At 35.0% G+C, this 14,530-nt stretch overlaps 1 protein-coding gene across 1 annotated transcript in view; it reads right to left on the bottom strand.

Annotated features, from left to right (window-relative positions):
- PKHD1 (PKHD1 ciliary IPT domain containing fibrocystin/polyductin) overlaps positions 1-14,530 on the bottom strand; it is a 1,710,134-nt gene that overhangs the window by 69,169 nt on the left and 1,626,435 nt on the right. The window contains exon 65 of the mRNA XM_053709557.1: positions 10,007-10,171. Within this exon, the coding sequence (XP_053565532.1) occupies positions 10,007-10,171 (165 nt within the window). The remainder of the gene's footprint in view (positions 1-10,006; positions 10,172-14,530) is intronic.

Here is a 14,530-nt window from a genome sequence, read left to right as displayed (position 1 = left end):
TTATTAACCCCTAAACCTAAGTCTAACCCTAACCCTAACCCCCCTAACTTAAATATAATTAAAATAAATCTAATTAAAAATAACTATCATTACCTAAATTATTCCTATTTAAAACTAAATACTTACCTATAAAATAAACCCTAAGATAGCTACAATATAACTAATAGTTACATTGTATCTAGTTTAGGGTTTATTTTTATTTTACAGGCAAGTTTGTATTTATTTTAACTAGGTAGAATAGTCACTAAATAGTTATTAACTATTTACTAACTACCTAGCTAAAATAAATTCAAATTTACATGTAAAATAAAACCTAACCTGAGTTACACTAACACCTAACCTAACACTACAATTAAATAAATTACCTAAATAAAATAAAATTACCTAAATTACAAAAAAAACCCCACTAAATTATACAAAATAAAAAAAGACATTATCAGATATTTAAACTAATTACACCTAATCTAATAGCCCTATCAAAATAAAAAAGCCCCCCCAAAGTAAAAAAAACCCTAGCCTAAACTAAACTACCAATAGCCCTTAAATGGGCCTTTTGCAGGGCATCGCCCCAAAGAAATCAGGTCTTTTACCTGTAAAAAAAAATACAAACAACCCCCAACAGTAAAACCCAAATAAAATCATAACTAAAAAAACCTAAGCTCCCCATTGCCCTGAAAAGGGCATTTGGATGGGCATTGCCCTTAAAAGGGCATTTAGCTCTTTTTCAAAAGCCCAAACTCCTAATCTAACAATATAACCCACCCAATAAACCCTTAAAAAACACTAACCCCCGAAGATCCACTTACAGTTTTGAAGACCGGACATCCATCCTCAATGAAGCCAGGAGAAGTCTTCATCTAAGCCGGCAGAAGTGGTCCTCCAGACAGGCAGAAGTTTTCATCCAGACGGCATCTTCTATCTTCATCCTTCCGACGCGGAGCTGGTCCATCTTCAAGACATCTGGCACGGGGGAAACCCTCTTGCATAAGCCAATAGGATTTTTTCACCTTTAATTCCGATTGGCTGATTCTGAATCAGAATTCAAGAGATGCCATCTTGGATGACGTTATTTAAAGGAATCTTCATTCATCGTTAGCCGTGGAAAGAAGGGAATGTTCCGCACCGGATGTCTTGAAGATGGACCAGCTCCGTGTCGGAAGGATGAAGATAGAAGATGCCGTCTGGATGAAGACTTCTGCCCGTCTGGAGGACCACTTCTGCCGGCTTGGATGAAGACTTCTACCGGCTTCGTTGAGGGCTGACAGTGCTGGAATCGCTGAACAAACTTGGGTGTATATTCACCAACTCAAAATCCGGAATCAGCAATCATATAATGTTTAATATAAAAACATATAAAACAAAAGAAATAAAATTCCCTCGGCTCACGTTGTAAAACAGCGTTTATGCTGACACAAGACCCGTAGGCTCACAGAGAAAGTTTAAAAGCAACAACACTGGACGTACGTTTCGTTCCAGCTAGGAACTTTTTCAAGAGTGAATAAACTAACTTCCTTCCTGTCATTTATAGGCGGAAGTCGGATGATCCCTCCTATTAACCCTTTACAGGCTCACACATTAGAGGCTAAATATCCTTGCAGAATATCTTAAAACTTGCAATGTTCCAAATTTTGGAACCGGTAAAACATGATAATGTGTTTAACAAAACATTAAAACAATATTGCAATGAATAAATTTACAAAACTGAGAATATATGAATATATTCTGTGCAGCTTAATACCAATCAAACAGGTAGATTACGAGTTATGCTCGCTATAGGGAATTTAACGAATGCAACAAAAGTTGTGTTATTTCACTCCCTATAGGGCAGCCATTACAAGTTTTAAAACAGCCGGCTTGTGCGTACGTTATGGTTGCATTGCGTTCCATACCGCACAAATTACAAGCATTGTTTTGATGTGCTTGTACACGCTTTCCTGATAGACATCAATGGGGAGAAGGTGTCAGAAAAAAATCTAACACCTGCGATCGCGGAATAAAAAGCTCCGTGCCGTAGCCCATTGATGTCTAAACGTCTAAACACCCCTAATCTGCCGCCCCCGACATTGCCGCCACCTACATAATGTTATTAACCCCTAATCTGCCGCTCCTGATATCGCCGCCACTATACTAAAGTTATTAACCCCTATTCCCCTGCACCCCTAACATCGTCCACACTGTAATAAATCTATTAACCCCTTAACCGCCACCCCGAGACATCGCCACAACTAAATAAAGCTATTAATCCTAAACCTCTGGTCTCCCACATCACTACCACTAAATAAATCTATTAACCCCTAAACCGCCAGCCCCCCACATCGCAACAACCTAAATTAAACTATAAACTCCTAAACCTAACCGTGACCCTAACTCTAACGTAATCCTAACCCTAACCTAACACCCCCTAACTTTACATAATTAAAATAGAGCTAAATTAAAGTTACAATAATTAACTAACTGCCTATTTAAATCTAAATACATTCTTACCTGTGAAATAAAACCTAAGATAGCTACAATATAACTAAAAGTTATATTGTAGCTAGCTTAGGTTTTATTTTTATTTCACAGGTAAGTTTGTATTTATTTTAACTAGGTAGACTAGTTAGTAAATAGTTATTAACTATTTGTTAACTACCTAGTTACCTGTCAAATAAAACCTAAGCTGCTTTACACTAAAACCTAACATTACAAAAATTAAAACTACCATTACAAAAAATAAAAAACACTAAAATTACAAAAAATAAAAAAACCTACCATTACAAAAAATAACAAACAAAATTATCCAAAATAATAAAAATCATTCCTACTCTAAAACCCCAAACCCATAAAAAAAATTAAAGTAAAACCTAATCTACCCATTGCCCTGAAAAGTGCCTTTGTATGGGCATTGCCCTTAAAAGGGTATTCAGCTCTTTTATGAAATGTCCAACCCCTAATCTAAAAATAAAAACCCACCCCAAAACGAAAAAAAAAAACATTACACAAAATAACAAATGAATTATCAAAAATAATAAAAATTATTCCTATTCTAATACCTATTTAAAAAAAAGAAACCTCAAAATAAAAAACCTAATCTATAATAAACTATCAATAGCCCTTAAAAGGGCCTTTTGTAGGTCATTGCCCTAAGTTAAACAGCTCTTTTACCTGAAAAAAAATTACAAGCCTAAGCTAACCATTGCCCTGAAAAGGGCTTTTGTATGGGCATTGCCCTTAAAAGTGCATTTAACTCTTTTGCATTGCCCTGAAAAGGGCATTTAGCTCTTTTACGAAAAGCCCAAACCCTAAACTAAAAAAAAACACCCCAACAAGTTTAAAAAGTCCTAACACTAACCCCAGAAGATCCACTTACAATTGGGGAAGTCCTGCTTGAAGGATCTTCATCCCGGCGGCTCCATCTTCATCCAGGCGGCTCCATCTTCATCCAGACGGCATCTTCTATCTTCATCCCAGCGGAGCGGGTCTATCCTGAAGACATCCGGCGCAGAGCATCCTCTTCATATGGTCGCCGCCGTATACTGAATCTTCAATTCAAGGTACATGATTCAAAATGACGTCCCTTGCATTCCTATTGGCTGATTTGATTTTGGAAATTCAAATCAGCCAATAGTATGAGAGCTACTGAAATCCTATTGGCTGTTCAAATCAGCCAATAGGAATGCAAGGGACGCCATTCTGAATTGCGTACCTTGCATTGAAGATTCAGTGTACGGCGGCAACCGTATGAAGAGGATGCTCCACGCCGGATGTCTTCAGGATGGACCCGCTCTGTGCCGCTGGGATGAAGATAGACGACGCCGCCGAGATGAAGATCGAAGATGCCACCTGGATGAAGATGGAGCCGCCTGGATGAAGATGGAGTCGCCAGGATGAAGATCCTTCAAGCGGGACTTCAACAACTGTAAGTGAATCTTCAGGGGTTAGTGTTTGGATTTTTTAAACTTTTTTTTTTTTTTCTTTTTAGTTTAGGGTTTGGGCTTTTTGTAAAAGAGCTAAATGCCCTTTTAAGGGCAATGCCCATACAAATGCCCTTTTCAGGGCAATGAGTAGCTTAGGTTTTTGTTAGAGTTATTTTTTTTTATTTTGGGGGGTTGGTTGGGTGGTGGGGTTTTTTTTTTGTTGGGGGTCTTTGTATTTTTTTACAGGTAAAAGAGCTGTTTAACTTAGGACAATGCCCTACAAAAGGCCCTTTTAAGGGCTATTGGTAGTTTATTGTAGGCTAGGGTGTTTTTTATTTTGGGTGGGCCTTTTTGTTTTGATAGGGATATTAAATTAGATGTAATTCTTTTCTATTTTTGATCTTTTCGTTTTTGTTATTTTTCATAATTTAGTGTTTGTTATTTTTTGTAATTTAGTATTTTTTATTTTTTGTAATTAGATAGGATTTTTTTAATGTGTATTTTAGTTTAAATTTAATTTGTAGTTAGTTTAATATTAGTAAAATAGTTATATCAGTTTAAACTTAGTTTTGTTTTGATTTGACAGGTAAGTTTTAATTTAATTTAAGATAGGGAAAATGTAATTTTAATATAAAGTTAGGGGGGCGTTAGGTTTAGGGTTTACTAGTTTAAATGAGTTTATTGCAATGTGGGGGGCTTGCTGTTTAGGGGTTAATAGGTTTATTAAAGTGGTGGCTGTGTAGGGCTTAATAACTTTAGTATAGTGGGGGCGATATGGGCTGACGGCAGAATAGGGGTTAATTATATTTAAATTGTGTTTATGATGCCATAGGGCAGCGGTTTAGGGGTTAATAACTTTATAATAGTGTTGACAATGTCGGGAGGGTGTCGGAATAGGGGTTAATAAATTGTATTAGTGGCAGCGATGTCAGGAGCGGCAGATTAGGGGTTAATAACTTTAAAATAGTGTTTGCGATGCGGGAGGGCCTCGGTTTAGGGGTTAATAGGTAGTTTATGGGTGTTAGTGTACTTTGTAACACTTTAGTTATGAGTTTTATGTAACAGTTTTGTTGCATAAAACTCATAACTACTGGTGTCAGATGGCGTTACGGATCTTGTCGTTATAGAGTGTAACGCAAGCTTTTGAGCCTCACTGCAAAATTCGTAATGACTGCACTATGGGAGTCCCATGAAAAAACTTAATTTTTACAAGTGCGGGACTGACGTTGCGTTACGGGCTAAAAGGCTTGCGGTACAGCTATACCAACAAGACTCGTAATGGCTGCGGTGCTGTTTTAACGCGGAAATTACCATTTTTCAGCATTAAAAGACGAATGCACAACTCGTAATCTACCTGATTATGTGTTATTTCAGAATTAAACATAATACACTCTTTTTTAATGCCACCACTTTTAGTGTATTATGGAAACAATTTGTATGTTAAAGGAATTTTCTTTTTCCATGTTTCTATCCTATACGACCTAAAACTTAATTCAGTTGACCATATTAATTAAAAATAAATTAATTTGACTAAATGATAGCGATATTCATATGGCAACAAGGGGACCAGTTAACTTATCCTAAGATGCCCAACTAGTCTTATATAAGTCCCAGTTGCATTTAAAAGGTCCTATCTCTGTAGGTACCTGTCTACAGCCCTGGTTTCTTCTTATATGTTAGTGAAATGAGGGTCAACGTGAATCACACAAGAAAGGACAGAACATCTAAGTCCACATTTAAACCCTTTGGTTGTAGACAGTCCAATTTTTTTATCCAATATGTTTCATGTTGCCTCAATTTCAGCAATCTATTGGTGTACCAAACATTCGGGGCTACCCATTCAATTATTGTAATTTCTAAGTCTTTGGGATCCTTATTATGGGCCATTGCGAAATGTTGCAAAACACTGTGTGTATCTAGTCCTTTATCAAGATTGGTTAGGTGTTCCCTAAAACAATACTTAATCTGCACTTAGATGCATTTGTTTTGCGCTCTTCTTGCTTTATCGTTTTCTATTGATGGGTCTGTGATGGGACTCTTTTGTTGAGGAGCTGCATTTCGTTTGAAGATTGGATTCACACAAAATACACATATAAGTCACATACAAGAGACTATTAGTGCCTATACTGGACATTGGAAGGTACTTCTCAATATAAGTGTGCTCTGATGTGCATTGATCTATAACCGAATATTTTCTTTTTTTTTAATGTATTGATGTTCAAATCATGTTTTATATTGTAACATAAGTTAGCAGCGCCTAGTAGAACTGTTTGTTTGTATGTTTACTTTCAACTTGTAAAATGAGCGATAAACCAGACAAGCGCAAATACCCACAATAAACCTCTTTTCGCTTGCACGTAACTATTAGTATACCACTCGTAATCTAGCCCTAAACTGCTCTAAAGTCAACACTTTGTGATAGTTCCCATAATTTGCACTAAAATTAAATAGCTAGACACAATTATATATAAATATATATTTTATTAGCAGTTTTTTTATTTAGGACTCGTAAACACTTAAAAAATGGTCCTAAAGGCATACATACAGAAAATAATTGTAGCACTAGGAGGTGGCAAAGACCATATGGCACAGTCACTACAATACTTCAGTGGATTTTATAACCTTCATTCACTGTATAATCCTGTCATGTGCATAATCCTGAGACTACCTTAGTGTTTTCTCATGGGGAAGAGACTGAAAAAAAGAGCTAACATTTGATGATAGAAGAAAACTTTTTTTTATTTAATTTGTTTGTTTTCTTTAATTCCACACTGACTAAATCATAAAATGTAAATTTTAGCTTCAATGTCCCAGCACTGCATAGTAATTACATCTGCATACTCAATAAGGGCTCGATTAAAAGTTGAGTGCAAAATATCGCTTCAGTGAAAACAATATTTGCGCTCAACTTAGTAATACCAGCACACGCTTTGCATGGATGCATTGTGCTCACGAGAGTGTGATTACATACGCTCCAATGGAAGTGAGACATGGCACGAGAACTAGCGCAGCGAAGGGGGTAAGTCGCTCAGCGATGGGGAGAAAATATAAATATATATGTATATAAATATATACAGTATGTATATAAATATATACATATATATTTATGTTTTATTATGTGTATATAGATGTATTAACACATAAGTATATATTTAAATAAACATATACATATATATTTATGTTTTAATATGTGTATATAGATGTATTAACACATAAGTATATATTTAAATAAACATATACATATATATTTATGTTTTATTATGTGTATATAGATGTATTAACACATAAGTATATATTTAAATAAACATATACATATATATTTATGTTTTAATATGTGTATATAGATGTATTAACGCATAAGTATATATTTATGTTTTATTATGTATATATACATGTATTAACACATAAGTATATATTTAAATAAACATATACATATATATTTATGTTTCAATATGTGTATATAGATGTATTAACACATAAGTATATATTTAAATAAACATATACATATATATTTATGTTTCAATATGTGTATATAGATGTATTAACACATAAGTATATATTTAAATAAACATATACATATATATTTATGTTTCAATATGTGTATATAGATGTATTAACACATAAGTATATATTTAAATAAGCATATACATATATATTTATGTTTTAATATGTGTATATAGATGTATTAACGCATAAGTATATATTTAAATAAGCATATACATATATATATTTATGTTTTAATATGTGTATATAGATGTATTAACACATAAGTATATATTTAAATAAGCATATACATATATATTTATGTTTTAATATGTGTATATAGATGTATTAACGCATAAGTATATATTTAAATAAGCATATACATATATATTTATGTTTTAATATGTGTATATAGATGTATTAACGCATAAGTATATATTTAAATAAGCATATACATATATATTTATGTTTTAATATGTGTATATAGATGTATTAATGCATAAGTATATATTTAAATAAGCATATACATATATATTTATGTTTTAATATGTGTATATAGATGTATTAACGCATAAGTATATATTTAAATAAGCATATATATTTATTGGGAAAACACAGTCCCCATAGATTGCAATGTAAAGGCACTTTTTTGTGCCGTTTTTTTTCTAGCACCCCACATCTGCCGCTTTTAACCACTTATAACGGCTTTTTGCAGTTATATTTTTTAAAAATAAAGATGCTTATTTATTTTTATTAGAAAAAAAGAACAACACTAAATTTTGGGGGCAATTAGAGGACAGTTAGAAAATTAACCCGAGATCACTTATAATGGCTGATTATTTATTGCATGCCCTTAAACGGGCAAATTTGCCCATTTGCGGCCGTGCAATAAATTACTGCTCTACTTGTAATTTAGCCGTATATGTTTAGGACAGCTCTGTATATATTGTTTTACAATCCAGCCCCGCCCCTCCATTGAATATGTTTATGCTATCTCCTTTGCAGTGACCAATTAAGGACAGATATAAATACGTTTGTTCAAATAATCATTGGCTCACATTTAAGAAGCTGCGGGTGGGTAATGTTCCCAAGCTTGGAATCTGGCATCCAATGTTTGCTGCCAATGATGCAATAATTACTGGCAAAAGAGACCTGAAACGCCAAAAATGTAATTCCTGATTCATATAGAGAATACAATGTTTAAAAACTTTCCACTTTACTTATATTATCTAATTTGCTTAGTTCTCTTAGTATCCATTGTTGAAAAGCATACCTAGTTAGGCTCAGGAGCTGGGAGCTAACTGCTGATTGGTCTCTGCTTATATATGCCTCTTCTCATTGGCTTACCAATGTGTTGACCTAGCTCTCAGTAGTGTATTGCTGCTCCTTCAACAATGGATACCAAGAGCAAATTTGATAAAGTTAAAATGATACGCTCTATGTGACTCTCTGCTCCTGCTGAACCAATCACACAAAAGTAGGGGTTGTCAATCACCCTGGTAGGAGAGAGTCTGAGGTCATTTTAATATTATGGGTACCATTTCTGACGCAACGAATGCTGCTTCGGATTCCTATCGTGTCAGGCTCAGCTGAAACTGAAGTTAAGAAGCAGAGGTCATAAAACCGCTGCCCCTTAACCTCTCTGCCACCTTTTAGGGGATTGACAGCCCCTGCTAGCGGCCGATTGGCTGCCAGTGAGCAGGGGGTGACATCGCACAAGCATTTCACCATAAATGCTTGAGCAATGATAAATAAGGACAGCGTATGCTGTCTGCATTTAGCGATGTTGACCGGACATGATTCACTATATGATAAATCAACCCCTATGCCTCTGAGGTGGTAGAGAGGTTAGGGAGCAGCTGTTATTACTGCAAGGGTCAGAGGCTTTATAAAAGGGAGATCACTGTGTAGAATGTTGACAAATTAGAGATATAGGGGCCAAATTATCAAGCTCCGAATAGAGCTTTATGCACCTGTTTCCGCTCGAGCCTTAAGGTTTAACGGAAACAGTAGTTATGAAGCAGCGGTCAAAAGAACGCTGCTCCATAACTGATCTGCTGCCTCTGAGGCTGCGGTCTTCAATTTGCCCGATCCTATACGATTGGGTTGAATGACACCCCCTGCTAGCAGCCGATTGGCCGCGAATCTGCAGGGGGCGGCATTGCACAAGCAGTTCACAAGAACTGCTTGTGCAATGATAAATGCCGACAACGTAAGCTGTCGGCATTTATCGATGTGCGGCTGACATGATACGGTACATCGTATTATGAACGCTCGCACTTTGATAAATTGACCCAGTGGACTCAAGTCTGCAGTATGCTCTCCAGCCTTTCTGCGGGCAGTCGAAAAATCTCAATTTTTAGAGGTAACTTACATTAAAAGCAGGCAAACAATAATTAATGTATGGTACAAAGTTTTGTATTCTTTTTTAACTAGGCATAATTATGCAGTGTATGGGAAATTACATTTTAAGTGTCCATTTAACCTTTAAAGAAACATTTTCTGAATGATAAATGATGACAGACTATTGCAAAAGTTTATATTCTATAAATAAGTTAAAATGTTTTGGAAAATTTAATTTTGAGCGTAACGTCACTTTAATGTTTTCAAGGAGAAAGAATACTCACTTTTAATTTTAATTTTGTTTCTTTTGAAGAAGCAGCACAAGAAAAGGAACAATGCGATCACAGAGGCAGCAGAGGTTAACACAACCAGCATGAATACGTTCTCTTTGTCTCCAGTAGTTACAGGGAAAATATTAAATTCCTTGGACTGCACTGCGAATGCGACCCCTGTTAATAAAATATAGCAGTTGAATTGTCATTCCTTGTTGGACTTTATTATATATGTTTGTTATTCTTTAATATAATGACTCTGAGGTTTAGAAGCAATAGTAATATGTGCATTTATAATTCACTCATTTCAAATGTACCTATTTTTTAATATGTATATTTAAGAAGAAAAAAAAAATATATATATATATATATATGTATATATAAATATCAGCGTTACCTTAAAAACCTTTAGTCTTTAGTACTCTATGTCAGAATTATATCTTGCTTTTTTTTACAATGTTGCAAAACACTGCTGCTATAGACACATGCACAATGCTGAGCTCTTAGTTTTACTCTTCAATAAAATATACAATGATAACAAAGCAAATTTGATGACAGAAGTAAATTGAAAAGTTGTTCAAAATTGCCTGCTTCTATCCAAATCCTAATAGTTACATTTTGACTTTAAACCTTTAAACACTAAGGGGTAAATTTATCATGGTGCGGACAGACATGATCCGCTAAAGCAAATCATGTCCGCCGCACATCGATAAATGCAGACAGCTGTCGGAATTTATGATTGCACCAGCAGTTCTTGTGAACTGTAAAAAGGTAGAAAAGAAGAGGGCACCACAATAGTGCACAATCAGTGGTATTTGATCTTCAAGCATGCAATAGGTTATACTTACAAAATATAAAGCACTTAATAAGTGCCACAAACGCTTGCTGGACCTTTATCAGCTGTCCAGAAAGCTATCTTCTCGCAGATAGATAAATAGAATCTCCAATGGAGCAGTACCCACATTTAGTCCATAAACTGCCACTTGTAGCCGATCTCCCAGGTTCTATTGTTGCAAAAAGAAACCTCCTGGAGAAACTGCAAACAGTAAGGTGCGGTATGTGTTCGCTCACATACAAATTATGAGATATATTCCCATAGATGATATAAATAAGAGATCGTCGTGATGCCAAATATCCAAAAGCAATATAGGCTTTTAATAAAATGTACACGTATCACACAACGCATTTCCCGGTCGTACTGACCGCTTCATCAGGTGTGTACAAACAAACTAAAAATCACGACTTAAAAACCCTACTCTGCGTCTAATGCCTAGCAGGGCGCATGCGTGCAAAAAGTCCTAAAAATCACTGCTAACAGACAGATACGTACGCATGCTACTGTCTTAATTACAATGATATGTATCAATTAACAAATTAATGGATTATGTGAAATATATATATAAAATACAGGTGAACACCTGTTAACAAATATAACAAATATATTTTTGCATTTCATATATTATTTGACACCACACACTTACACTCATGCGGCCAGATTACGAGTTTTGTGGTAAGAGGGGTGCGTTGCTAACTTGCACGTTATTGTCACCGCTCACTTTCCTACCGTGCTGGTATTACAGGTTTTCATAAACCCGGCGTTATTAGGCAAGTAGTGAGGGTAGAGCAAAATTGTGTTCCATACCGCACTCCAATACCAGCGCTGCTTAAGTCAGCAGTGAGCTGGTTGTATGTGCTCGTGCACGATTTCCCCATAGACATCAATGGGGAGAGCTGGCTGAGAAAAAGTCTAACACCTGCAATAAAGCAGCGTAAAGCTCAGTAACGCAGCCCCATTTATTCCTAGGGGAAACACATTTTATGTTTACACCTAACACCCTAACATGAACCCCGAGTCTAAACACCCCTAATCTTACACTTATTAACCCCTAATCTTTCGCCCCCGAAATCGCCACCACCTACATTATACTTATTAACCCCCTAGTCTGCCGCTCCTGACATCTCCACCACTATAATAAACATATTAACCCCTAAACCGCCGCCCCCTCCCGCATCGCAAACACTAGTTAAACCCCTAATCTGCCATCCCTAACATCGCCGCCACCTACCTACATTTATTAACCCCTAATCTGCCGCCCCCAACATTGCCGCAACTATACTAAATTTATTAACCCCTAAATCTAAGTCTAACCCTAACACCCCCTAACTTAAATATAATTAAATTAAATCTAAATCAATACTACTATTAATAACTAAATAATTCCTATTTAAAAATACTTTCCTGTAAAATAAACCCTAAGCTAGCTACAATATAATTAATAGTTAAATTGTATCTAGCTTAGGGTTTATTTTTATTTTACAGGCAAGTTTGTATTTATTTTAACTAGGTAGAATAGTTACTAAATAGTTATTAACTATTTAATAACTGCCTAGTTAAAATAAGTACAAATTTACCTGTAAAATAAAACCTAACCTAAGTTACACTAACACCTTTCACTACACTACAATTAAATAAATTACCTAAATTAAATACAATTAACTAAATTAAATGCAAATACCTAAATTACAAAAAAAAAACAAATCACTAAATCACACAAAATAAAAAACAAATGATCAGATATTTAAACTAATTACACCTAATCTAATAGCCCTATCAAAATAAAAAGCCCCCCAAAATAAAAAAAAACCCTAGCCTAAACTAAACTACCAATAGCCCTTAAAAGGACCTTTTGCGGGGCATTGCCCCAAAGTAATCAGCTCTTTTACCTGTAAAAAAAATACAAACAACCCATCAACAGTAAATTTAGGAATTATTTAGGTAATGATAGTAGGTTTTATTTAGATTTATTTTAATTATATTTAAGTTAGGGGGTGTTAGGGTTAAGGTTAGACTTAGGTTTAGGGGTTAATACATTTAGTATAGTGGCGGTGACATTGGGGGCGGCAGATTAGGGGTTAATAAATGTAGAGAAGGACAGGCGGCACTCCAGGGAAAAAATTAAAAAGTCTTTGTTTATTCAAAAAAATATCTTAAAATAACAACACTCCGGTTGCAAACAAGTAACGGAGGAGGAGGAGACCTTACATGTTTCGTGCCCTGCGGCACTTAATCATAGCTACCTATGATAACGCTGCTTTTTCACTATAACGCAAAACTCGTAATCTAGCCGATGGTGTTTTAATTATGTCACTCTAGACACATATTAGTGATATCAGGCGCATCTAGCTTTCATTTTTTATTTTTGTTTAATCATTTTTGCCTCTGGTTAGATTGCGACTGCACTTTGCACTCCTTTTACAAAAGGGATTTCAGACAGGATTGTCATACTAGACAGACTACATCACTTAGATACCACTATGCAGAGCAAGGAACTAAGAATTATGAGTCATCAGACTCTTAGTAATTGTGACAATTTGATGGATTTACCACCAGCATCTGAAAATGAGCTATCTCTAACACAATTATTTCACAAATTAGAGGATGCAATCAAATGAGAACATAGACACTGGTGGGACATTGATACCCTAAAAAAATATAAAAGTAAAGGGCAGATACCTAGAGGCCTTAGGATTTCAAAAGTTTGTTCTTTTACACATGACAATGACCTCACTTTGAAATGGCAGAATGTATTGACAGAATGCTCGTTAAAGCTCATTGATTTACTTATTGAATATAGAGAAACACTCTTGAGCAACACTGAATCAGAAATTGAGACATTACAATTAGCTTTAGTTAAATGTGAGCAACATACAGAGTATGCCAGTAGAAACAAAGAAGTATTAGATAAATCTGATAACTATTTAAAAAAAAACTCATCAAAATTAAAGCTAAAAAACTGGCTAGGGATGAGAAGGATTATTTAGAAGGTTGTATCTATAATATTCACAATAGAAATACAACTGTTGAAGAGGTAGTAGAAGATATAAGGCAGACAAATGAACACTCTACGAATATTGATGTGACAGATAATAACAAATGGGTGAAAGTTAATTACAGAAAACCTAAAGATAAAAAAAGGAATTTAGTTAAAAAAAACTTGTATACTACAAATAATTATTCTAATAGACAATGGAATTCTGGATATAACACTGACTCTCTAGGCCCTTCTAGACAGTTTAGTGATTCCTGGAGCAATAAAGATTTCAATAGGGATTCACAGCATTATACAGATAGAACGAATAATCATACGGCTAGATCATATTCTTACAACCATAGAAATCAAGATAGGAGCATCTGATAAAAATTATGAGGAATATAGAAATCAGCATGTAGATAGTAATTATTCGAATCATACACATTATCAACAACAGAGAAGGGAAAATGGGGCATTAGAACAACAAAAAAACTGATAAATCTCAGGTTTTTCACATGATTCGAAATCAGTACAACTACACACTACATATAAGGCATGCACCCATTCGTTTAAAACAATTAGAAAGGGACCCTGTAAGAGAAGAATTTCTAACTCCCTCAAAAAAAAGAACATACACCAACGTGGCAGTAGAGGGCGAGCAAAATCAACCAAAAAGGAGAAACTTGAGAGAATGAAGGAGGGTATATTTAATCTCTCAAGTCAT

The sequence above is a fragment of the Bombina bombina genome, chromosome 4 (genome assembly GCF_027579735.1).
Source record: "Bombina bombina isolate aBomBom1 chromosome 4, aBomBom1.pri, whole genome shotgun sequence".
In the NCBI taxonomy this organism is placed as follows: Eukaryota; Metazoa; Chordata; class Amphibia; order Anura; family Bombinatoridae; genus Bombina; species Bombina bombina.
This window is presented reverse-complemented; position numbering and strand designations above follow the sequence as displayed.